General features: G+C 48.0%; 2 protein-coding genes across 7 annotated transcripts in view; one reads left to right on the forward strand and one right to left on the reverse strand.

The window, feature by feature from the left end:
* Window positions 1-7605: 7605 nt before the first annotated feature.
* On the reverse strand, window positions 7606-25145 carry LOC144891356 (uncharacterized). Of its 6 annotated transcripts, none has more exons than XM_078774549.1 (3): window positions 25033-25145; window positions 11003-11180; window positions 7606-10554 (listed from the first exon to the last, which is right to left on the reverse strand). In XM_078774549.1, exons 2-3 carry the CDS (start codon window positions 11087-11089, stop codon window positions 8740-8742), a joined length of 1902 nt encoding a protein of 633 aa, XP_078630675.1. In that variant the 5' UTR covers window positions 11090-11180; window positions 25033-25145; the 3' UTR covers window positions 7606-8739. The 6 variants fall into 6 exon arrangements, with proteins under 6 accessions (XP_078630675.1, XP_078630680.1, XP_078630676.1 ...); XM_078774554.1 differs by lacking the exon at window positions 25033-25145 and adding an exon at window positions 24737-25018; XM_078774550.1 differs by lacking the exon at window positions 25033-25145 and adding an exon at window positions 24674-25018.
* Window positions 25146-25339: 194 nt separating this feature from the next.
* The window catches only part of LOC137423211 (uncharacterized), a 92496-nt gene continuing 92019 nt past the window's right edge, over window positions 25340-25816 (forward strand). Inside the window, exon 1 of the mRNA XM_078773616.1 lies at window positions 25340-25457. Coding sequence (XP_078629742.1) covers window positions 25340-25457 — 118 coding nt within the window. The remainder of the gene's footprint in view (window positions 25458-25816) is intronic.

Raw genomic sequence — 25816 nt, forward strand, 5'->3', positions numbered from 1 at the left:
TCTCCAGTGTAAAGGATTCCGGAGGGGTCTGTTTGTTCCGACCCTTCTGGAATGCACCACCATTGGCCATTTTGGTTCTGTGTGGTGGTTGTTGTGTGTTTCTGGGAAGTTTTGTTCTCCACATTTACCACAAGTGTACGTCGTGGCGTCCTGACTTAACACATTCAAACATGGCGTCCTAGCTCAAGACGGTTGAACGCACAGTTAGTTTCCTGCAGTAAAACCTTCAAGCAACTCATGAGCCGAAATTACACGTGTGGATTTTGCGAGATTGTGTGATGTCTAGAACAGGTTTACTTATTTCAGTGCATGAGTTGTTCATTTATGAAGTAAATTAAAATTAAAATGCTCCTCCAGAGGTTAAATTTAGCGATCTGATCTGCCCGAAATTTATGGAGATCTTGGTGATGATCATTAGATCCAAGACCAGACTCGTCCCCAGGGTGGTCCCTCATCATCACTTGTACCATTTAGGGTCAACCCTGCATTCTCAACCTCTTATAACGAAACAGAAGTAAAGCAGCAGAGGTTGGGAGTGCAGAGGACAATGTAAAAGATACATGTGATGTGATGAAGATGGCTAATGGACATCAAAAGGCAAATTCGGAAAAGTATCACCGCTCAAAAAGAGCTTGAGCGAATGTAGAAAAATAAATGTTTCCCCGGCTCGGGAGAGGATGTTTGGTGGAGCATCTTGCAGACCTCATTTGCTCCTTGTGGACCCTACTTGTTCCTCAGGATCCCCGTCATTTTGACGCGTTTTGGTGAGTATAGCATTAAATCACTATGACTGGTGTTGCCCAGTTTGGATTTAAGTCACCATGACCAGTGTTGCTTCGTTTGGGTTGAAATCACGTGAACGAAAATGGACAGTTTGCGTTGAAATCACTTTGACGAGTATGGGTTAGTTAGGGTTGAAATGACGATTACGAGTATTGGTAAGTTTGGGTTAAAATCACTTTGACAGGTGTTATTAATTAGGCCAGATAAAAAAAAAGAGTTGGTGATCGTCCCCGCCCGACCCTACGAAACACACCCGACCCGAAACTTTTTTTATTTTGAAAAAAATCATTAAAAAACGATCTTTTCACAGTCAAATTTGGCGCCGTTCTGCACTGCATGCGCAGTGCGTGCTGCGCAGAGCGTCGCAAGTGCCTCGGGCAACTTCACCCATTTTACGTTGGCCATTCATGGCGGCTATTGTGTGATTTTTCCGCTGAAATCTGGATTGATTCGTGATAGAATCGGCTTGAAATGCCTATTGTGATCGCATCAATAGCCCGTGAGGGCTCTTCCAAGACGGTGAAGGACTGGTTTGCGTGCAATATCGAGTTGGATGTTAGTACAATCTCGGACTTCTATGCAGAGTTCTCAGACGGCAAGTATGATGGGGATAGGGAGCCATTGCCTGACGATACACGCGGTACTTTTGTCAAAGTATTCGCCGGCCCCAGTAAAACTGACATGACGAAAGTTTCACCAGCTTGCAACGTTTCTGATGTGACAAAGACTCTTGGCTCATCTATCTATAATTCCAGTAATCTCTGTGTGTATGTGTGTGTATGTGTGTGTGTATGTGTGTGTGTCGTTTGTCTGTGACCGCTGTTTCTCGACAACCACGGGTCCGATATACTTGAAACTTGCCAGGTATATTGCTGGGGACCCGAGGATGTGCCTTTTCAAGGTTTCATATTAATCGGACAAGTAGTTACCGAGCTATGGCGATTTATTTACCAAACTCCGCAAGCCGTTCGCTTTGGCTTTGCGAATGGACCAAACCATTTCATGTAAATAGAGGGGGGGGGGGGGGGGGGGGGATTGTCACCGTACTCGCAAGCCGTTCGCTTTGGCTTTGCGAATGGACCAAACCATTTCATGTAAATAGAGGGGGGGGATTGTCACCGTACTCGCAAGCCGTTCGCTTTGGCTTTGCGAATGGACCAAACCATTTCATGTAAATAGAGGGGGGGGGGGGGGATATAATTTTAGATATATATATAGTACGGGCATGCCCTAGTTTCTCAAATTTGTGTTGGCTGCAGACACAGCCACGGATCACAGGATGGAACCCGATGAATGAAGAAATAAAATCATTTTGAGGAGAAAGGAGTCTTTATTTCATATTTTTCCATGTCAACAAAACTCAATGGAAAGTAGGAAAAAAAAACAAAAAAAAAAACCTCCCTCCCTACCCGAACTTTTGAGAAAAAAGGACGATCACCAACTCTTTTTTTTTTATCTGGCCTTATAATAACTAGAACTGCCACTTTATAACTGTTGGTAGTGATGGTCGGGTGCAAAGACGTCCTACTTTGATCAGACACGTGACCAATGAAGTCATCTTAAAAAAAAAAACTCGATTCAGAATTGGATATTAAAAATGAAATTTAAAGGAATTCAAACAATACTCAGATTCAAAATAAATTTCAATAATGGCTGCCAGAAATGCAACCGACGATGTTTAAATTACCAATCTGTATTCCAAAATACTCGTTAATCATGTGTTTGAAGTTTCACATCGTTCTTTTAAGTCGAACTGGAGTGAAAAAAATGATTATTATTCTTCTTCTTCATAAAACGTTTCTTCTTCTTCACATACATATAATATTCTGGCTGCCAGACCATGTGGTCTATCACATATAAATTTTGTAAAGTTTGACTTCAACAGCATAAGCGGTTTCATGGAAAGTTTTTGTTTGTTTGTTTGTTTTACTTTGATTCAATATGGCTGCCCAACCACATGGCCTTTGAGATAAAAAAAAAATAAAATGTCCGCCGCCTAGGATTGGGAAGGAGTTCATGTGTGTGATGTTTTGTGTTGATTGTATAAGGTTCGTTTTTTTATCCAATATGGCTGCCAAACAGTGTGACCTATGACTTGACTTGATCGTTTTCACCATATATTGCCCAAGGCTCTCAGATCATATGTGTGGCGTTTCACATCGATCTAGTGAGCCGTTTTGGAGAAGGTTTGCAATTTCAATTCAATATGGCTACCGAATCATGTGACCAATGACATCATCAATACTAGAACGGCACTCAGTCGAGAGCATACCTCCGCCTGGTTGGCCATATCAATCAATGGTGAAGAATCCCTTAAAATCTCTGCAAGCTGGATCGGATCCGGATCTTCACCAAAATTGAATCGATTCTTCTTTGTCACACACACAACCTGTCCAACAAGTTTCGTACACATTCATCCATAAACATTTGAGATATTCTGCTATGCATCGTTTTTGGCCCTATCTCCCAATTGTGAAGAATCACTTGAAAAAATTAAATAATTATCATACCCGAATCCATATTGAGATCTTCACCAAAATCCAATCGAATCGTCCTTGTCAGACACCTAACCGGTCCACCAAGTTTCGTCCAAATCCGTCCACAACGTTTTGAAACACCCTGCTATGTATAGTTTTTGGCCCTGTCTCCCAATGGTGAAGAATCATTAAAAAAATTCTCGTAGCCGGATCCAAATCCGGATCTTCACCAAAATCTAATCATTTCGTTCTTGTCACATATGCTGCATCTCTGACAAATTTCGTCCGAATCCGTCCACAAGTTTTTGAGATATTTTGTTCACAGACAAAAGGACAGACAAACAGATAGGGGTGAAAACATAACCTCCTTCACCTTTGTTGGCGGAGGTAATAATTCTCCCATACAATTTTTGCCGAGATGATGCTCAATACATTTCAAACTGATTGGATTCAGCGGGGGTTTTTTTTTTTTTTTTTTCTATACTGAATCGAGGCTCGTGAAAGAGCTGACATTTACTTCACAAACAAATCAACCAGACAAACAAAATATATAAAAAGAGGGAGCGGAAGACAAGAGAAGGGGAAGCACACAAACACTTGAGAGCACACAACATTTAAGAGCAGGGAGATGTGTGGGAGGGAGAGGGCTTGGGGGGAGGAGGCGTGGGAAGGGGGGGGGGGTGGGAGAAGTATAAAACACAAGGACACCAAGGACTTCCAGGACAGAAGTTGGTATTTCAAAAAAGTGGAATTGGGGTGAAATTAGCGGGGATAGAAAAGATCAAGGTTTTGGATGGGGGAAGATAAGAGATGGTGGTGAACAGCTGTTTTAAAGACGTGGAGGGTGGAGTGGGATTGAAGAGAGTGAGGGAGTTTGTTCCAGAGGCGGGAGAAAAGAGGAATGAAGGAGTGAAGGTGAGCAGAGAGTCTTGATTTTGGCAGTTTAACCATAAGAGGGTTGCAGGCAGATCTTGTGCGACCTGTAGGAATATTTGCAGGACAGAGCCCAGAGAGAGAGCTGGGGGGGGCAAGGCCAGAGAGGAGTCGGTAGAAGACGGAAAGACCACCAACCTGCCTGCGGTGAGTGAGTGAGAGGTCCTTGGAGTTAGCTTCATCGCGGGAGATTCCAATGATTCTGAATGCTTTGGTTTCAACAGCGTGAAGACGAGCTAGGTGTGAGGCAGGAGCACCAGCCCAGAGGGGAGAACAGTATTCCATTGAGCTGCGGATGAAAGCCTTGTATGTGGTGAGGAGCTCAGGTGTGCCAAGGAAAGGACTTCGCACGACGGAGGATGCCCAGTCGGCGACTGGCTTTGGAGGCCAGGTTTGTACTTATGACCGGATTAAGCCTTGTATATGAAGGCACCGAAGATGTCATGATCAAGCATGATGCTCCCTATGGGGAGTTCTTGACAGTGTGTCAATTTTCAATTTTTTTCATAGAGCGTTTTCAGAGATACAGAGGTGCAGTTTTATTTATTTTATTTTTTTCAAAATGGCACCCGCACCTCGTGACCTATGATATCATTATTGTTATTAAAAAAATTCTTCTACAGGAGGTGCTCCTTTGGTGAAAATTCCGTGGCAATCGCTCAAGCGGATTGCAGAGAAAATGAATTTAAAAGAAAATAAACGTCCAAAAACGGGAGAATAAAAAATATTAATAAACTCAACAAAAACAATTAGGTTCCAGTGTTCTGTCATTGTGTTCATTGAAACGATCATTCTGGTGTTCCACAGGCAGGGTGTTTCTTCAATGTATGTGTCATCCTGCGGATGTCGGTAAAGCCGGTCATCCCGTTTGCCGGCATTAGTTGTTGGACATTAAATATCCCGTGGTGTCATTCGCGAAGAGTTGGCAACCTATCACTGGCACCATGAACAAATTACAAATTTCTTATATAACTATTGCTGGGAAGGTTATGGCAAACCACCCAGTATGACCTTTACAAAAACCTGCTTACTTTTTAAAATATATTTATGTGTAAATGCGCATGTATTTGTATCATGTGTAAGGGTAAGTGGGATCCATAGCTATAATGTATGAAGTATTTAATAATGCTTTGTCTAAATGCGTTGTGGGACTAAAACATTTTTCTTAAACTCAGTTTTCTGACATTTTTTTATAGATCGAACCTGACACCTGCCCATGGGAGGCCTCCATGTGGAGCTCCCCAAAGTGCGCTCCAACACATTGGTTGACTCCAGCAACTGAGATCCCTGGAAATGAAACCGCATGTCTGGATGATATGGATGTTCACCGTAAGTTGATTTTGATGCTGATTGTAAAATATGTTGAGAGAACAAGGAAATCGTAGTGATTCGTAAGTTGGGCGGACTGTTTCATTGCATTACCTTTTGTGATAATTTCTTCATTGCAGATATAACAACAGGTTGAGAATTACTTGTATAACTGTGATTTTTGTGATTTTAAATGATATTTGGCCTCGTTTTATTTTCACACTGAAATGTTGGAATCATAATTATTTTCCACTCTTACAAGTGGCAACAACTTTCACCATGTTAAGCCTCAGAGGAATTTGGAGTGACGAACGGCTGATCTGCGTTTGTTTTGCTTAATTTGATTTCAAAGTCATCCAAGTAAAATTTCTCTTTCTTTTGACCCATGTTTTGCTCATTGCAAACCCAAACCCTTCAGAATGTCTGGACTTCATTTCAATGGAAGACCAGGAGGAAGAGATGGTGGAGATTAACATCTACAAAATCATCTTTCATGATTTCATGTTGTGTGCAATTCTTTGGCAATTCGATGGATTATTTGCTGATTTACAAAGTGGATAAAGAGACTGAAAAAGATGTACACCAATAAAATGCACCACAAAAAGAGGAAGAGGAGATGCACTTGCAAGCTTGAAAGCAAAAGACCAACCCTACGGTCAAGTTCCTAGGGTAAGGTGCTGCAGGATATGTGGGCAAGAACCTGACCCAATCATGGAGCATTACCATGATGCTCCCCTCCGAGCACACTCTACAACGACAACGACACCCACACCCTACAACGAGCACACCCCACAACAATGACATGATGCTCCCCGACAACGAGCTGACCCAGTCATGTAGCGTTACCATGATGCTCTCCTACAACGAGCACACCCTACAACAATGACATGATGCTCCCCTACAACGAGCACACCCTACAACAATGACATGATGCTCCCCGACAACGAGCTGACCCAGTCATGTAGCGTTACCATGATGCTCCCCGACAACGAGCACACCCTACAACAATGACATGATGCTCCCCTACAACGTGCACACCCTACAACAATGACATGATGCTCCCCTACAACGAGCTGACCCAGTCATGTAGCGTTACCATGATGCTCCCCTACAACGAGCAAACCCTACAACAATGACATGATGCTCCCCTACAACGAGCTGACCCTGTCATGTAGCGTTACCATGATGCTCCCCTACAACGAGCACACCCTACAACAATGACATGATGCTCCCCTACAACGAGCTGACCCAGTCATGTAGCGTTACCATGATGCTCCCCGACAACGAGCACAACCTACAACAATGACATGATGCTCCCCTACAACGTGCACACCCTACAACAATGACATGATGCTCCCCTACAACGAGCTGACCCAGTCATGTAGCGTTACCATGATGCTCCCCTACAACGAGCACACCCTACAACAATGACATGATGCTCCCCTACAACGAGCTGACTCAGTCATGTAGCGTTACCATGATGCTCCCCTACAACGAGCACACCCTACAACAATGACATGATGCTCCCCTACAACGAGCTGACCCAGTCATGTAGCGTTACCATGATGCTCCCCTACAACGAGCACACCCTACAACAATGACATGATGCTCCCCGACAACGAGATGACCCAGTCATGTAGCGTTACCATGATGCTCCCCTACAACGAGCACACCCTACAACAATGACATGATGCACCCCTACAACGAGCTGACCCAGTCATGGTGCTTTGCCTCAAGTTTAAGAGGGGTCAGGTGACGTGATGCTTCCCTTCAATGAGCTGCACAGAAACTGGCGGCAATGTGCCAGGCAGCTCTCCATCACGCATTTCTTCCACTCTGGTCCTTCCAGGTCAACAAAATCATCACCCTGTCCTTCTTCTTTTTTTTCTGACACGATATTTTCTGATGCCCTGGACTATCCTGAACAGTGCATATGTTCGAAGTGCATATGTGGGACTATATTCATCCATGTCAGATATTAAAATACACTGTGTCAATATACCTAACATTTGATACCATAACTTGATTCTATGACATAAACTGACAAAGTTATGGCAAGTTAAAAAATAGCACTCGTTAATAGAAGAAAGCAGAGCAGGGAGCATACATTCATGGGATTTAATACATCAACAACTCATGTACCAATTGAATCTTTTATGTTTCTCTGATGTAACATATCGTCATAAAGATTACGAATGTCATGAAGCACGAAACTAGACTGACATAATGTATGCACATTAACAAATGAACAAGGTACCACCACACAAGGTATACTGGGTAATATATTCAATATAACGAGTGGGCACACGGTTCATTCACTGGTGAACATTGTCAACCTTGATCACTGTCATTGCTGCCTCCACCAAACCGATATGGGATATCTGGCAGTTCTGTATCCGACTCATCTGACTCCACATCTTCAAAATATAGTGGTTTGTCGATGATATTGATGAACTGTTGTGGCAGAACATTTCCTACATAGTAAGGGCATTTTATGAGATATTTCACAAATCTGTTAACTAAATTGTTACCAAAAAATTTCTTCACCAATATGTTTGTAAAGGTGTGTAATAACATGTGTTAAAATGTTGAAGTTAAACTCCCGTGGGAAACCCAGAAAAAAAGCTGTTGAATTCGGGTACCGAAAAATTATTTTCGAGAATTTTTTTTTTTTAATCGGCCCTTAAGTAACTTATGAGGGGTCAAATAAGGGTTTTTCATGATTCTGAGTTGATTGTTAACATTTATATTTTCACTTTTACATTTACACACAAAGCAGAAAAGTAGCACAGAAAAGTAGTGCAAAGCAGAAAGAAAAGCAGAAAAGTTTCTACAAAGTAGAAAATACTCAAGAGTTATTTCTCATTCACAATGTCAGAAGTTTCAACAGTCATTGTCTATGTCTTCTTCAGACTCAACAACATCATGACTGCAGTTTCTGCATGTAATGCCATTACAGACTCCACAGGCCGAGATGCACGTGACCCCATTCTTCTTGCAGCTGCATCGCCGGTTGCTGCAATCTCCATGACAATTACAGCTCGTGAACTGCAATAGCTACTCAGGAGCCGTGGGGTCCAGTGTTGGAACTGGCTCATACCCATGCACACCTATTGTCCATCCATAGTCACTGGGGTTCAGAGACATGCTCTGTAGAAGGATCCAGTCCCGGGATCCTGCCCAGAGTGTGTCACCTGGAGTGAGGAGTGGCTGATCATGAGCCAGGGAGGAGGAAAGCTCAGCGAGGGGGAGAAACATGATCGCGTTCATTCCTATGTTTCCTGTTCGTAAATGGAATAATCTTTACTTCAGTTCCTCTCAGGATCTTAGCTTTGTCGAGTGCCTTCAACTTCACCCGGGGGAAAGCTGCTGTTGTCTGTGGATCTGGCAAAGGTGGTGCCGGAGAGGTGACTTCGATCCAACCCATTGAGTGAAAGGGAGTGTTTCCGTGAATAGAGACAATGTTTAAATCTATATTGTCTCCAACAAACTGAGTGACTGCATTGTTTGTTTCCCCAACCTCCATAAAGACCACCTGATCATTACTTGACAATTCACTTTCACTGGCTGGCACTTTGGCTGTCATCACTGATTGATCCTCAAGCGCAGCATCAACCGCAACCTCATCATTGATCTGTTCATCGGTTTCCTCCACAATGGTGTCAAGAGTGCCAGAAGTATCTGGAACATCATCTCCACTCCTACTATTAAGGAAGCAGTATTTGTAGTTTTGTGTCTCCGTGTAAGACTCAGTGTATCCCAGCCGGTGGAACTTGTTGAGCATCCATTTTGACCCAAATCTATGATCAAGTTGTATGGCAAGCCCCATTTGGTGTGGCAATACTCCAGACCGAGGTCGACAGGCCTTAATAAAATTCTGCCCCCAAACGGCAACTCTTTCGTCTGTCTTGACAATCGGTCTCAAGAACATCCGAAGGCTTGCAGGAACAAGTGTCAGCTGACTATCGATGTCAGTCATACTGTGTGTGGTGGGGTATGACTTTGGACCTAAATCAATCAAGGCAATATCATTGGATATGAACTTGAGTGCCGTCTTTATGATCTGAGTCTTCTCATCTCCATGGTCAAGATTAGCATGATGCCCTCGCAGAATATTGTCGGTGCCATCTTTGAGACAGAGTACATCTGCCCTTCTTTCCTGTGTTGTGAAATACAAGGTGTCTTCGTATTTCTCTAGAAGTTTTATCTTTAGCCAATGCTTTGAATAAGAAAGGCTCTTCTCTGGTGACTGATCAAACTCCTGCAGCTTTTCATGGACTTGGTCCATGTTCATTACCCCATGCTCTAATTCTGAGTCTAACCATTCGCAGAATTCAATAAAAACTGCCTCTCGCTCCTCATCAATACTCCTCTGTCCTCTCTTCCTTTTTCCTTCCTCATCAGTCTTGGACAAACTGTCACCTCTCGCAAACATAAGTTTGCATCGCAAATGGTACAGTGTTTCTTCTGCTACCAAGTCGTTGATCCCTTCCAGGCGTCCAGTGACTTCAGTGCCCCAGTCATCCCCGCGACTCCGTGCTGTCTTCAGCAAGCTTGCCTTCAGTGTATCTGCAGTCAAATTATCTGGCACTCTGTATTTCTTTCTAGCTTGTGCTGGATTATTTTTGTAGAGCTGGGCTGGTTGGTTGCAAAGAATGCATACATCCTTATACAGGGGGTCAACTGACTGTGATCTTCTAGAACTGCAGCCAGTTGATGAACTGAACTCACAAGTAGTGCGTCTTCTCTTCAACTTTGATGACTCTTTCTCTGCCTTTGATGCTTGAGCTGACTTCTTGGTGGTTGCAACAAAATTGTTGTACAGATCATTTTTACACTTCTGGTGGTACCTCAGTTTTCCTTTCTTTTGAGCCTCCTTCATACGTTCCACAACAGTAACATTTTCGACAGTTTCTGCTTGTTTCAATAAAGTTGAGTATCCCTTTGGAGTTGCCTGTATGAGCCTTTCAGCTGGTGTATCCGAGCGTGCACAGATGAAGCAATTGAGCACAGGTGGAGTAACGTCTTCATCCATATTGCTAGACTCCATGTCCTGCAAAGTAGAAAATGAGATATATTTAGAAATTATTTTTCCACAAAGGAGTGTCTGTGGTGAAATATAAGTTAACAATCAACTCAGAATCATGAAAAACCCTTATTTGACCCCTCATAAGTTACTTAAGGGCCGATTAAAAAAAATAAAAATTCTCGAAAATAATTTTTCGGTACCCGAATTCAACAGCTTTTTTTCTGGGTTTCCCACGGGAGTTGACCTTCAACATTTTAACACATGTTATTACACACCTTTACAAACATATTGGTGAAGAAATTTTTTGGTAACAATTTAGTTAACAGATTTTCAAATGTTTCCCTTACTAACATACCTCAGTGACTCCAGCTTACCATCCATCAACTCCCATCCATGGACAACGGTTACATCTGAAATATCGCGTTTAGCGATGTGGGCCCTCTTCCAGATTCCAATCTGATAGATCACCCACCTTGTGTGCTGCTCTAAACTTCCACATGGTGGTACTGTTCCGAGATCCACATTCTATGAAGGGTTGAGGTGGTCCTCCTTGGCACATAGCTCCGTTATGTGGACGTGTCGCAGTTTATTGACCTTATGCAATCGAAATGCAATGTTGGATTTGCAATCTTCATCTTCATCACCATCATCTAAAAAGTTGTATGTTTGTGAAATAAAAATTTGAAACGGTACATGATGTTTTTTTTACTACCGTATGGTTAAGCACTTTTAATAAACTGTAATCACAGTCCTTCAATAAACATTGTAAACAGTACCTGGTGTCATCGTTTTTTTATTATCTAAACATATTGTTGCGAGTCTCGAGCTCGTGGACGTACTGAGGGGGGCTTAAGCCCTGCTCCCCCTCGAGCTTCGAGTCCACGAGGCCGCCCCCCACACTATACTCGTGGTGGATGGATTGCTGGGCAATTCCAGGTGCCGAGCCCGCAGCTGCGCGCGGAAGGGTTAACGGTCACGACCCGAGTACCTTCAACACACGCAGCCGTGAGAACGGGGGCTGAACCTCGCACGAGTCAAGCTGGTCTTTAACGCCGGAGCGTTTGTGTGTCGCGTAACTCGTGCCGTTAACACTATGGAACCCGATCGAGCGGTTTTAATTCGTGCAATGCTAGGTCAATGGTGAAAAGACGATGATGGCCAGGTTGGAAACGAACCACAGGATTTATTCACAAATGCACAATAGTTATAGAAAATGGACACAGTGGAGAATCTTAATGGCCTTACTTACGTTCCCAGACAAGGGCCCACAGACTTGTTCGGGGAAGGGGAGGAAGAGGGGAATGCACCCAATGCGCGGCGGCTCGTGCAGTTGGCCCGGATGGGCTCGTTCTGCGGACCCCCCCCCCCCAAGGCTGTTCGCGGCAGCGGCGTTGATCACAGTCGTGCACGTAACGTAACAGAAATCCGTGGAGCGTATCCCAAGGTCAGTGAGGCAGACCACACATGCAGGGAGTCCAGGCAGAGGTCGTCAGGGCAGAGAGAGCATTCAGAGTCCCGGGCCAGAGAGAGTGCCAGCCTGCCAGAGACAGAGTCAGCCTGCCAGAGAGAGAGTCAGCCTGCCAGAGAGAGAGAGAGAGAACGGGGGTCCGGGCCGGGTTTTATAGCCCCCCCGGAGCCACACTCGAATGTTCCATGGGCCTCCACTGGCCACCGGGGGTCACGTGTCGTGACAGCCCCTTATTGGTACTGGCCACTCCCTTTAGCTCTCATTGTCTGTAACTTACTGGCCACTCCCTTTAGCTCTCATTGGCTGTTACTTACTGGCCACTCCCTTTAGCTCTCATTGGCTGTAATTTACTGGCCAATCCCTGTACCTCCTCCCTCAGGCCTGCAAGACTTGTCCTAGGCCCATGACATGGCATTTCAGGCTGCAATGAGGCCTACCATCACTCTACCTGCCTCAACGCATACTAACACTGGGAAGGAGACTATACTTCACATTTGATAAGAAATAACTAACTAAGCGAGGCTACATGTTGTGGTGTAACTAACTATAGGGGGGTTGCCTTTATTCCAAAAACCGCAACAATATTTTATGAAACTGTAATCATGTGCATTCATGGTCGAAGACATTTTTTTTAACTTTCAAATTTTCCCCTATGCATCAGGAAATGCCGGGAACAAATCCCTCTCTTCCTCATTGAAACAATGCCCTGACATTCACGGTGTTGACATTTTTGGGTATTTCCCCTATGAATCAGAAAATTCTGGGGACAAATTCCTTTTTATTCCATTGAAACAATCCCCAGACATTTGCGGTGATGACATTCGTGGGATTTTCCCCTATGAATCAGGAACTGCAGGGAGCTATCCCTCGTTTCCCCCATTAAAACAATGCCCCGACATTTGCGGTGTCGACATTCGTGGGATTTTCCGCGAATCAGGATCTGCTGAGAGCCTATCACCCACCCCCCTTTTCCCATTGAAACAATGCCCCCACATTTGTGAATTCGACATTTGCAGCATTTTCCAGGAACGTGTCCACCACTAATGTCGGGGCCTGACTTTATATAAACTACAACAGCACTTGGAAGAGCACATACCTCCACCAGCCGGAACAGTTTATTCTTTGTATGCCATTGATAGGCCGCATCTGGATCCCGATCTGAACCAAAATCCAATCACCTTTTTCTTGTCACCTAACCAACTCATCCAATAAGTTATGTTATCTGTTATCTGTCTGTTATCTTGTTATCTATCTGTTATCTGTTATCTGTTATCTGTTATGTTATCTGTAAGTTATCTGTCCATATATTTTTGAAAAATCATGCTGTATATCGTTTTTGGCCCCATCTCTCAATGGTGAATAATCAAATAAAAATGAAAAAGCTCTTGTGTCCGGATTTGGAACTTCACCAAAATCAAATTGATTCGTCATTGCCACGAACTCAACCACTCCACCAAGTCTCGTCCGAATCTGTTCATCACTTTTTGAAATATCCCGCTCATGGAGACAAACATCGTGGCTGCCAGTTGGGAGTTGGTAAATCATCGTGGCTGGTAAATCAGTAATTCCACTGATTCTTATTACCGAAAGTAAAAGTATTACCAAAATGGTTCAAAAGTAATTTAGCTTTATGGACTTGAAGGCTGCCAGTCAGCCATCTTTAGTCGGATTACAAAACAAAATCTGCATCTGTAAACTCTCATGTATTATCTTTGTACCAAGTTTGAATAAAATCGGTCCATGCATGTTCCAGAAATGATTGGGGACATGTTTATGTAACAAAATGGCCGCCAGTCGGCCATCTTGGATCTGATTTCGAAAATAAAATGACGTGCACATGTAACCCATCATTCATTATCTGTGTGTCAAGCTTGGAGAGGATCGATACATGCATGTCCGAGAAATGGTTGAGGTCATGTTCATCATCTGGTTTTTTACAACTAAAATGGCCTCCAGTCGGCCATCTTTGATTGTATCAATGAAACTAAATGACACGCATATGTATACCGTCATGTGTTGTCTTTGTGCCATGTATGAACAGAATTGGTCCACACATGTGTTACGGATCCTGGATTTAGGTGAATTACTATTCATGTCATTGCTTATTAACTAGGGCATTGCCCGTACTATATCTATATCTAAAATTATATCCCCCCCCTCTATTTACATGAAATGGTTTGGTCCAAAGCGAACGGCTTGCGAGTGGTGACAATCCCCCCCCTCTATTTACATGAAATGGTTCGGTCCAAAGCGAACGGCTTCCGGAGTTTGGTAAAGAAATCGCCATCGCGTACACAAACGCGCAGGAAAGCGAATGAATCGCAAATTCGTTTTTATTAGTTGTAAAACATAGTTTAACGCCAACATAGTTTGCAAACGTGAAATGAAATAAATGAATACGCTCTCAAATGTGCCATCCGAGGCAGAGTGTGTCCGCCACGTTCGGCACACGCGATCGTTCGCTGCTCTCTGATTGGTTGAATCGTTTTTTGGACATAGCTCGGTAAGTAATTGTCCGATTAATATGAAACCTTGAAAAGGCACATCCTCGGGTCCCCAGCAATATACCTGGCAAGTTTCAAGTATATCGGACCCGTGGTTGTCGAGAAACAGCGGTCACAGACAAACAGACGTACAAACGTACAAACGTACAGACAGAGATTACTGGAATTATAGATAGATGTTTATTCTATTAAAGGTTGTTGTGGTTAAATGGTTAGAGAGGCTCCGGATAACAGGAGACCGGAAACGGGATAGTGAACCGGAAGAAGAAAAGAGAGACACGAGGTCCTGGAGAAGCGGCGATCTTCTTCTTCCTCGCCCAGCTCCGACGCGAGCGGTGTCGATATTGAGCAGCGTGGGGAACGCTGCGTTTGAAAGCCCATCTGGCGAGAGGAGTTACCTGCGCGGGGTAATTACCGGTTACGCGTCAAGTTGCCGTGGGTTCGTGCACGGAACCAAGCGTCCGGCACAGTTCACCTCAACGTCTACAAGGACGCGTACGGGTCGCACCTTGGGCCTCGCGTGCTTTGCGAGCCGCGCCTTGTTTTGCCCGCTTTGCTTTGCAAGGAGGTGTGCGCTGCAGCAGCTGTTCCCGGTATGCGACGTGCACGTTTGGAGCACGTCAGCCAGGGGTTCGTTCAACCACCCGTGTGCGGAGAAGTCGACCTTCACCTTGGTCTGGAGGGGCCCAGAGACATTGTGAGGGACAGTGACCATTGAGGGGTCGTGAGTGGGGAAAGGGGGGAAATATATGAGATGGCCATCTTAGTAACATTGTTGATGGATTGTTGATGGATTGAGAATATATTATTAATTAATCCGGATCCTTGGTGTGGGGTTTCTTATTGACTTGAATTGTTGTGTCTTTCATATTGATTGCGTTACGAAAGCGTATAAATCATATATCTTTCTGGCGGGGTCCCTCCCACGGTCCGGGGGTCACCAAGACCAGGTAGTTACCGGGAGGACCACGTTACAGAATTGGGGGCTCCTCCAATTGAATTCCGGGATATAAAATTGTATAACATAATAAAATAATAATTTTTAGTAATTAAAATTTATTAATTAATTGGTAAATTTTTGAGAAATTGTGGTAAAGTCTTGGGTGAAGGGTAACAGGTGTTAACGATAGTCACCATGGCGTTTGTTGCACAGAACTTTGTGGTAACACCTAGTGAGGCACAGTTCCGAGCGTTACTAAAAGCGGACCTCTTGAAATTGGCCAAACATTTTAACTTGGAGGTCCGAACTAATTTGAGGAAGGCAGAGTTGCAGACCACGGTGATACAATCTATGGTGGGATTAGGAACATGGGACGAGTTAGCCTGGCAGTGGCTACCCGAAGAACCAGAAGACGTTGAGCTCCGGAAACTGGAGTTGCAATTACGGAGCCAGGAATGGATCAAAGAAGAGGAAAGGAAAGCAGAAGAGAGGAGAGAAGAGAAACAAGCAGAGGAAAGGAGAGTGGAACGAGAACTCCAGGAAAGGTTAAAAGAAGAAGAAAGGAAAGCAGAAAAGGAAAGAGCAGAAGAAGAAAGGAAAGCAGAAAAGGAAAGAGCAGAAGAGGAAAGGCAAGCAGAAGAGAGGAGAGAAGAGAAACAAGCAGAGGAAAGGAGAGTGGAACGAGAACTCCAGGAAAGGTTAGAAGGGAGAAAAGCAGAGGAGAGGAGAGCTGCCAGGGAACTCGAAGCAGAGGAGAGAAAAGCCGAAAGGGAGTTGAAGGAACGTGATCTGGCGCTTCAGCAAGAGATTAAATTCAAGGAGCTGGATTTAATGAGAGAACGGGGAGAGGTACCACCCTTGCTGACGGGGTCGACACCTAGCCAGAAAACCTGGGATGTGGGCAGACATGTGAGGCTGGTTCCACCCTTCAGTGAAAAGGAAGTCACTCAATTTTTTCCACACTTTGAGAAAGTGGCTCGACAGTTAAACTGGCCGGAGGAGGCCTGGACCATACTAGTGCAAAGTGTGCTGGTGGGTAAAGCTCAAGAGATTTATTCGGCGCTACCAATGGACCAATGTGCAGATTATGAGGTATTGAAGAAGCACATCCTCAAAGCCTATGAGTTGGTTCCTGAAGCTTACCGGCAAAAATTCAGGAATGCCAGGAAGAGGGAGAGTGAGACCCATGTGGAGTTTGCCAGAGTGAAAGAAAACATGTTTGATCGGTGGTGTGAGTCGAAAGGAGTCGGGAACGACTTCGAAGCATTGCGTGACCTGATGCTGGTGGAGGAATTTCAACAGTGTGTCCACGAGGACATCAAAGTGTACCTGCAGGAAAAGAAAGTACCAAAGTTGTGGGACGCAGCCACCATGGCAGATGATTATGCCTTAACACACCGGATAGGGGCCCACACACCTAGCTCCTCGCCTAGACTTCAGCAGGGGAGTTATGGAACACCCGGTGCGGAGAACGACAATACATGGCGGCGGCCTCGAGATGATTATGGGGACAACGCTGATACCCGAACTGTTCGAAATCAGAGGGCGACGGGCCCAGGACAAACTTATTTTTCGGGGGGGGGGGGGGGGGGCGCGAGGCAGACCACGAGTTTTTCCTCCGGACCTACTTGCGCTTTTTGCAAGAAACCTGGACACTTGATGTCCAGTTGTTACCTCATGAAAAGAGAAAACCCAGAGCGGAGTCCGACTATTACAACTCCGAATGCGATGGCAAGCGTAAGAAATTGCCCACAGAAGAGTTACCAACCATTTATTTATGAGGGGTTGGTCTCACTCGAGGGAGACTTGACTAACCCAAGACCTGTTAGGGTATTGAGGGACACAGGAGCCCATCAATCCTTAATGCTTGAAGGCATTTTGCCATTGTCAAAGAGTACCGCAACTGGTGATAGGGTTCGGTTACAAGGGATCGGTGGCTGTGTTAGTGCCCCACTTCATGTTATCCATTTGGAATCCGATTTGGTGTCAGGACCGGTCACCGTCAGTTTACAAGCCACGCTTCTTGTAGAGGGAGTATCTGTGATTATCGGGAATGATTTGGCCGGGGGGCAAATTTATGGTAACCCGAGGGTGGGTAAAGAGCACCGCAGGGGAAATAACACCACCCCAGCTAGGGATGGCGACAAAAGTGCCAAGTTATTTGTAGGGGGACTGAACTTCAACACAGAGGAAGAAGTTCTGACCTCTGTCTTCAACAGATATGGGCCGCTGGTGGAAGTGCGGGTGGTAAAAGACAGGGAAACGCAACGGTCAAGAGGGTTCAGCTTTGTCACGTTTGCAAGCACAAAAGACGCCAGGGAGGCAGAGAAGAATTGGAATGGTAAGGATTTGGAGGGTCGGACCATAACAGTAGGGAAGGCATTTCGTAGGCGTCGAGAGGTCTACAGAAGAGGCCCACTTGGCGGTAGTTTTGGTGTTGGCAGCAGCCGATATTACTATGGAGGCTCCCAGAGTTACGGCATCTCCCGAAAGAATGATTGGCAGAGGACTGGCCGAGAAGGAGACCGCCAGTCAGGTGACTGCTGGGACAAGGGGTCCCACCGTAACTGTTAGGAGTCCGGAGAAGTTGAAGCACTCTATATACGGCGGAGCCGCCGAGCCTGGGCTCCTACACGGACTAACCGTGAACGCCACGTTCTTAAAGGCGTCCATGTGATGAACTTTCCTCCCCGGACTAACCGTGAACCCCACATTCCTTAAAGCGTCCATGTAGTAAGTACTCAGCTGGGCCTCCATCCAAGAGCAGCTAGAAGTTGTTGACGCTTGGTCTAGAGGGAATTACCTTGGAATCTCTGGGGGGTTTTGGTGAAAGTTTGTTGCTTTATTTTTGAGATGCGATAATTGTGCCCGGGGGGAACTGATGATTTGGGGTATCGGGTTTGTTTATCAAAGTTGGCCGGCCCAGAAAGTTTTCGCGGGGTTCAAACTTTCTTTCTTGAAGGGGGGGAGTGTTACGGATCCCGGATTTAGGTGAATTACTATTCATGTCATTGCTTATTAATGTTTATTCTATTAAAGGTTGTTGTGGTTAAATGGTTAGAGAGGCTCCGGATAACAGGAGACCGGAAACGGGATAGTGAACCGGAAGAAGAAAAGAGAGACACGAGGTCCTGGAGAAGCGGTGATCTTCTTCTTCCTCGCCCAGCTCTGACGCGAGCGGTGTCGATATTGAGCAGCGTGGGGAACGCTGCGTTTGAAAGCCCGTCTGGTGAGAGGAGTTACCTGCGCGGGGTAATTACCGGTTACGCGTCAAGTTGCCGTGGGTTCGTGCACGGAACCAAGCGTCCGGCACAGTTCGCCTCAACGTCTACAAGGACGCATACGGGTCACACCTTGGGCCTCGCGCGCTTTGCGAGCTGCGCCTTGCTTTGCCCGCTTTGCTTTGCAAGGAGGTGTGCGCTGCAGCAGCTGTTCCCGGTACGCGACGTGCACGTTTGGAGCACGTCAGCCAGGGGTTCGTTCAACCGCCCGTGTGCGGAGAAGTCGACCTTCACCTTGGTCTGGAGGGGCCCAGAGACATTGTGAGGGACAGTGACCATTGAGGGGTCGTGAGTGGGGAAAGGGGGGAAATATATGAGATGGCCATCTTAGTAACATTGTTGATGGATTGTTGATTGTTGGTTGATGGATTGAGAATATATTATTAATTAATCCGGATCCTTGGTGTGGGGTTTCTTATTGACTTGAATTGTTGTGTCTTTCATATTGATTGCGTTACGAAAGCGTATAAATCATATATCTTTCTGGCGGGGTCCCTCCCACGGTCCGGGGGTCACCAAGACCAGGTAGTTACCGGGAGGACCACGTAACACATGTCCGAGATATGGTTGCAGACGGACGAGGCCCAACCCTTAAAGCCCCCGTTTTGGACTCAGTCCAATGCAGGCTAATAACTCACACAGAGCTATTTGGCCACAGTACCAGAAGACATGTTTGGCGAAAACCAAAGACAGCATTTGACCACAAGAACCTGATGCCAACTGTAAAGCATGGTTGTGGAAATATGGTTTGGGGCAGCTTTGCTGCATCAGGACCCGGACAGCTCACCATCATAGAATCCACGATGAATACTTCATTGTAGCATAGGGTGCTTGAGGATAATGTGAGGCCACATGTCGGAAATTTGAAACTCAACCGAAGGTGGACCTTGCAACATGACAATGACCCTAAACATACCACCTGGAGGGTGGAGAGGGATTGAAGAGAGTGAGGGAGTTTGTTCCAGAGGTGGGAGAAAAGAGGTATGAAGGAGTGAAGGTGAGCAGAGAGTCTTGATTTTGGCAGTTTAACCATAAGAGGGTTGCAGGCAGATCTTGTGCGATCCAGGAAAATCTGGCTTTTCAACATAATACATACGCGTTCATTCACAACACCGGCTTCGCCGGCTATAAATATAATCTGGAGAGCCAATGAAGCCTCTCTTTTGAAGCAGCCAGAAGTAATGAGACGGCCATCTTGGAGGGCCGATTGTCAGCTGCTTCAAACTTTTTGACACAGACAGCTCTGCATAAGTCTCACGCTGAAAATATGCCTCAATGTGCTCCATTTGGTTGCACAAATGCCACAGGGAAGAGCTCCGATGTATCATTTCATAGGTAAGTGGAATAATGTTGTGCACAACAGATTATTGTACAACAGAAACACTAGAAAGGTTAGCATTTGTTCGTCTTTTTGTCACTGGGGAAGTTGGTGATTGTTTTGCAACGGACTTTTCCTGCCGTGTCCTCCGTCTGACACGTATTTTATGATTATTTATGTATTATTGTGGTGCTATGCACACACAATTCGTTTATCAAGAAGGCAGGCCACCACGCGTTGAACAAAACCAAACACTTTATTCTATGCTCGCACGTAAGCACTGGGCGGGCTCGACTTTCGAGCCCGCGTATATATCCCGAGGCCATGCCTTGCCCTCGGGCGTGGCCGGTCGGCCGAAAGGCGGAGCATGTATTCCAGTTCAACCCTTAGCCTCATGACTCCTTTGCTCCGGGTGTGGCCCGAGCCCTGCTCCCACGTCCGGTCGCTCGCGTCACCCACTGGTGCGCAGAATTATGACCCGCTGACATTGTGTCCGCCACACGCATCCCCCCAGAATTCCCGCGCAACTGAAGGGTGAGCTTGCGGGGAGGCCGGATGACCCGGCCGAAACGCCCTCTGGCGATGCGTGCAGGGCTGGGGGGTGGCGGGACGGCGGGGGTGGGGGGTGCCGGGGGTCTGCCTGCCGGAGGGCGGCCTCGACGCGGAGGCAGAGCTGCTTGCGAGGGGGTGGTCCAGATCGAGGTGGGCCGGCTTGAGGCGGTCCACGGAGATGCGATCTGGAGTACCGCCGATGTCCACGGTGAAGTGCTTGTCCCCGGTCCTCTCTCACCACCGACACGGGGCACCCCCTCTCTCACCACCGACACGGCTCACCCCTCACTCACATTATTACGTACATTATTACTTACATTGTTACATACAATTTTAAAGGGTACGCGGAAGTGTCCGTCATATGGGGGCCGCAGCGGTGCCCGGTGGGCGTCGTGCCGGACAAAAACGTACTCCGCCGTGCGAAGCTCCGGGGCGACATGTGAGGACGGGCAACCGTGGTGTGCCGTCGGCACCGGGGTGAATCTCCTGGTGGTCTCCTGGTGGAGCTGCCGGCTAAAAAACGCCAGCGGCTGCCAAGCACCATTCACCCACTGTTCGTGCACCGCGCCCACCGCATAGTCCGACGCGTCGGTGGTGAGGGCGATTGGTGCATCGGGCGCCGGGTGCGCCAGCATGGTGGCGTTGGCCAAGACCAGCTTCGCGCCCGCAAACGCCACGTCCATCTGCTCCGTCCAGGCGATATCACCTTTGCCCGGCTTCCCCTGGAGGGCCTCGTGCAGGGGGCGCAGGAGCTGGGCGACGCGGGGCACGAAGCGGTGATAAAAATTCACCATGCCCAGGAATTCCTGGAGCCCCCTGATCGTGCGGGGGCGTGGGAAACTCCTGACCGCCTCCACCTTGTCCGGTAAAGGGATGGCCCAGTGCCTGGTGATGTGGTGCCCCAGGAAGTCGATGGCGGTGACGCCGAACCGGCACTTCGCGGGGTTCATTATCAGGCCATGCTGGCCCAGGCGTTCGAAGAGCGTGCGGAGATGGAGCAGGTGCTCCTCCCGGGACGCGCTCACGACTAGGATGTCGTCCAGGTAGACGTAGACGAAGGACAAGTCGCGCAAGACGCTGTCCATGAGCCGCTGGAATGCCTGGGCCACATTTTTCAACCCAAAAGGCATCCGCAAGAACTGGAAGAGGCCGAAAGGTGTTATAACGGCCGTCTTCGGTACGTCTTCCGGTTTTACGGGGACCTGGTGGTAGCCCCGGATGAGGTCCACCTTGGAAAAAATGGTCGTTTTCGCCAACCAGGCGGAAAAGTCCTGAATGTGCGGGACCGGGTAGCGGTCGGGGGTGGTGGCGTCGTTGAGCCGGCGGTAGTCACCGCACGGCCGCCATCCGCCGCCGGGCTTGGGCACAATGTGCAGCGGTGACGCCCATGCGCTGTTGGAGCGCCGGACGATGCCCAACCGCTCCAGCGTGGCAAATTCCACTTTCACAACGGCGAGCTTCGTTGGGTCGAGGCGGCGCGCTCGGGCGCAGACCGGTGGTCCGACGGTGGGAATATGGTGTTCCACCCCGTGTTTGACGGCCACCGCTGAAAAGGTGGGCCGCGTGAGTGCCGGGAAACTGGCGAGGAGGCGGGTAAACTCGTCCGCTGCCGGAAGCGTACAGACCAACCTCGCCGGGACGGAACCGCTCAGCAAGCCGCTTGGTAAGCCGCTCAGCGAGCTGCTCAACGAGCCCCTCAGCGAGCAAGCGAGTGAGCTGAGGGTTTCGGCCTGAACGAGGCGTCTGCGCTTAACGTCCACCAACAGCCCATGCGCACAAAGGAAATCCGCACCGAGCAGGGCCATTGGCACGCTGGCGGTGACGAAAGACCATTGGAAGCGCTGTCCCCCGAACCGCAGCGAGAGACAACGCTTCCCGAATGTGCGGATGGGAGTTCCGTTGGCAGCGAGCAAGGCGGGGCCCCGGCCCGCTTGTCGGACGCGGAGGCAGGGAGGACGCTTACCTGCGCTCCAGTGTCGCACAGAAATCGATGACCAGACAAGGTGTCTGTGATGAAAAGGAGGCTGCCGGAATGGCCGACTCTCATGGCCGCAAGTGAGCGGATGGCCGGCCCGCCCGTTTCCCGACCCGTCGAAAGAGCATGGCGGGCGGCACACACCTGGCTTTGCGGCCAAACCTGGCATGATAATAGCACCAGGTTTGCCCCGGGGGTGGCTGCCACGTCGGTCGTGACGGCGGTGTACCAGCGGCCACGAGGGGGTCAGGGGGCGCTGAAGCCTCCGCACCGGGATCCAATACGGCAGCGCTATACGTCGGCCGCGTGTCGTGGGCCGCAAAAAATTTGTCCGCCTCTCTGACCAGGTCGCGGGGTTCCGTTATGGCCGAACCGGCCAGCGCAAGCCGCACCTGCGCAGGTAGCTGGCGGAGGAAGAGCGCTCGGAAAAGGATATCCGGGCGTTTGTCTCCAAGAAGGGACAACATATAATCCATCCGAATGGACGGTTGTGTGTCGCCGAGGGCGGGAAGGTCAAGGAGGCGGTCGGCCTCCGTGAGCCCGAATGTGGTAAGGAGAAGTCGTTTGAGCGCCGCGTACTTGTGGGCGCCCGGCGGGTGCCGAAGGAAGGACACGACGCCGGCGGCAGTGCCGGGCCCGAGGGCGGCGACCACGTGAAAGCACATGGTGTCGTCCGCTGTGATGCCCCGGAGCTGGAATTGGGCCTCGGCCTGCACAAACCAAACGTCGGCCTGTGCTTCCCAGAACTCCGGGAGTTTGACGGCGACAGCGTTGGTAGCCATGGCGCGTTCAGGGGTCAGCTACGGCTGAACCAGTCGGGGTCACCAGTGTGGTGCTATGCACACACAATTCGTTTATCAAGAAGGCAGGCCACCACGCGTTGAACAAAACCAAACACTTTATTCTATGCTCGCACGTCAGCACTGGGCGGGAAAGTCGAGCCCGCGTATATATCCCGAGGCCACGCCTTGCCCTCGGGCATGGCCGGTCGGCCGAAAGGCGGGGCATGTATTCCAGTTCAACCCTTAGCCTCATGACTCCTTTGCTCCGGGCGTGGCCCGAGCCTTGCTCCCACGTCCGGTTGCTCGCGTCACCCACTAGTGCGCGGAATTATGACCCGCTGGCATTGTGTCCGCCACATTAGAATTGATAAATTAGATTACTAAAACAGTCTTATTTATGACAAGTCGTCAGGGGAAAAGGTTAGAGATACTCTTAACTAAGTTAGGATAGGGGGTTGGGCAATAAAGTTTTGCTGATGGGTGGGGGAGAAAAGGTTTGCCCTTGGTACATGGGGGGTCACAAAAGTTTTACGCTGACCTACTTCCAATTCACCGCCCCACCCACTACATAATTTATGAACACTCCCTTCTCGTTTTAGCAGCACTGAAATCGGAGAATTTAGCACAGTGAAATGTTGCTGTTATGTACATTGTAGAGCGATATATACATATACATGATCATCTCTGATCGATTAGAGCATGAACTCTCCTCTCTGCAGTTACTTATCATCAACGTCAGACACATTTGGGAAAACCTCGAGATTCTTCTATTGTCGTATGCACCAACATTAAAACAAAATATTATGTGTTTGTGGGGGGCCCCAAATTGTGGGGGCCCTGTACGAACGTGAACGTACCATTCATATCATTGTTAATCCGGCACCGGCTTTGGCTAATTGGCAGTGTCACAGTATTTTTTGTGTACATATGTGTACTCACTCACCCCTCACCACCGACACGGCTCACTCACCCCTCACCACCGACACGGCTCACTCACCCCTCACCACCGACACGGCTCACTCACCCCTCACCACCGACACGGCTCACTCACCCCTCACCACCGACACGGCTCACTCAACCCCTCACCACCGACACGGCTCACTCACCCCTCACCACCGACACGGCTCACTCACCCCTCACCACCGACACGGCTCACTCACCCCTCACCACCGACACGGCTCACTCACCCCTCACCACCGACACGGCTCACTCACCCCTCACCACTGACATGGCTCACTGAGTCCCACAACACCGACACGGCTCACTCACCCCTCACCACCAACACGGCTCACTCACCCCTCACCACCGACACGGCTCACTCACCCCTCACCACTGACATGGCTCACTGAGTCCCACAACACCGACACAGGTCACCCCCTCTCTCACCACCGACACGGGGCACCCCCTCTCTCACCACCGACACGGCTCACCCCTCACTCACATTATTACGTACATTATTACTTACATTGCTACGTACAATTTTAAATTTTACTTCTTCTGTCGAGTCTATTACTAGTATTAGTTACCGATGGGCGCAATGGTTTGTTGACAAAACATTCGGCCCGCCAATATGGCCGCCGCTCGGCTTCACGGCTGCTAATGTATGTAAGTATGGTAAGTATGTATGAAAGTAATGCGTCCAGTGATACTGATAACTCGGTGCGAAAAATCGTGAGAGAAACCTGCAGAAATGGATGTACTTTCAAGGACCTGACGTCACCCTTTGTCTGCCCGTTTTAACTTGGGCCGGCCTCGGTGGAGGCTTGTGGGCCGAAAATCTAGAAGAAGAAGAAGAGTAGACGGAGGAGGAAGAGGGAATAAAGAAGAAGAAGAAGAGGAATAATATGGTACTTTCCTCAGGCGAACCTTTCTTTTACGGGAACACTAAATGTTTAAAAATAAGCATAGTGGATTTTTTTTGAGTTATTATAAAATAGGTAGATGTAAAAATGTTTGAGCAAGCGATCATAAGACAAAGGGTTAATAAAAATGTACAAACCTCGAGCGAGTGACGTCAGATTTATGAGACGCGAGCCAAAGCGGAACCACGTGATCCGTGACGTTAACGGCGCCGTGTCCTGTCCTGGTTTGGTGAGGTTCCCAGCAGGTGAATAGGGTTGGGGTTCAGTGAGCCGTCGTTCGGTTATTGCACAACACAACATCGCAGCAAGCCGTCGTGCGGTTAACGCGCAGATGCATTGATTGTGTTGTCCGATGGCCGCTGACAAAGCGGGAATTTTTAACCACGGCCCGAACGCATTGCAACGCGGCCTAGACGACGGCGCAAGCGATGCCATCCGTGGCTTCAACTCGGCCCAGGAGGTCACGGGGCGAGTCTGTCCGTGCTTGACATGATCCAAGTTGATTATGCTGGAGGGTCGTGCGTTGAGGTGTATGTGGTGTTTGACGCACTCAGGAATCCAATCCGCTTATCGTGATGACTTGATGGGTTTTTAACTCGTGTAC

Source organism: Myxine glutinosa, chromosome 3, assembly GCF_964187855.1.
Source record: "Myxine glutinosa chromosome 3, kmMyxGlut1.1, whole genome shotgun sequence".
Classification (NCBI taxonomy): domain Eukaryota; kingdom Metazoa; phylum Chordata; class Myxini; order Myxiniformes; family Myxinidae; genus Myxine; species Myxine glutinosa.

Excerpts from the sequence above, each read along its gene's own strand:
- LOC144891356 (XM_078774549.1), bottom strand. The coding sequence starts at position 11,089 with ATGTGCCAAGGAGGACCACCTCAACCCTTCATAGAATGTGGATCTCGG. Across the intron at positions 10,555-11,002 it reads AGTTTAGAGCAGCACACAAG|GACATGGAGTCTAGCAATAT; the intron begins GTGGGTGATCTA and ends TCTACTTTGCAG.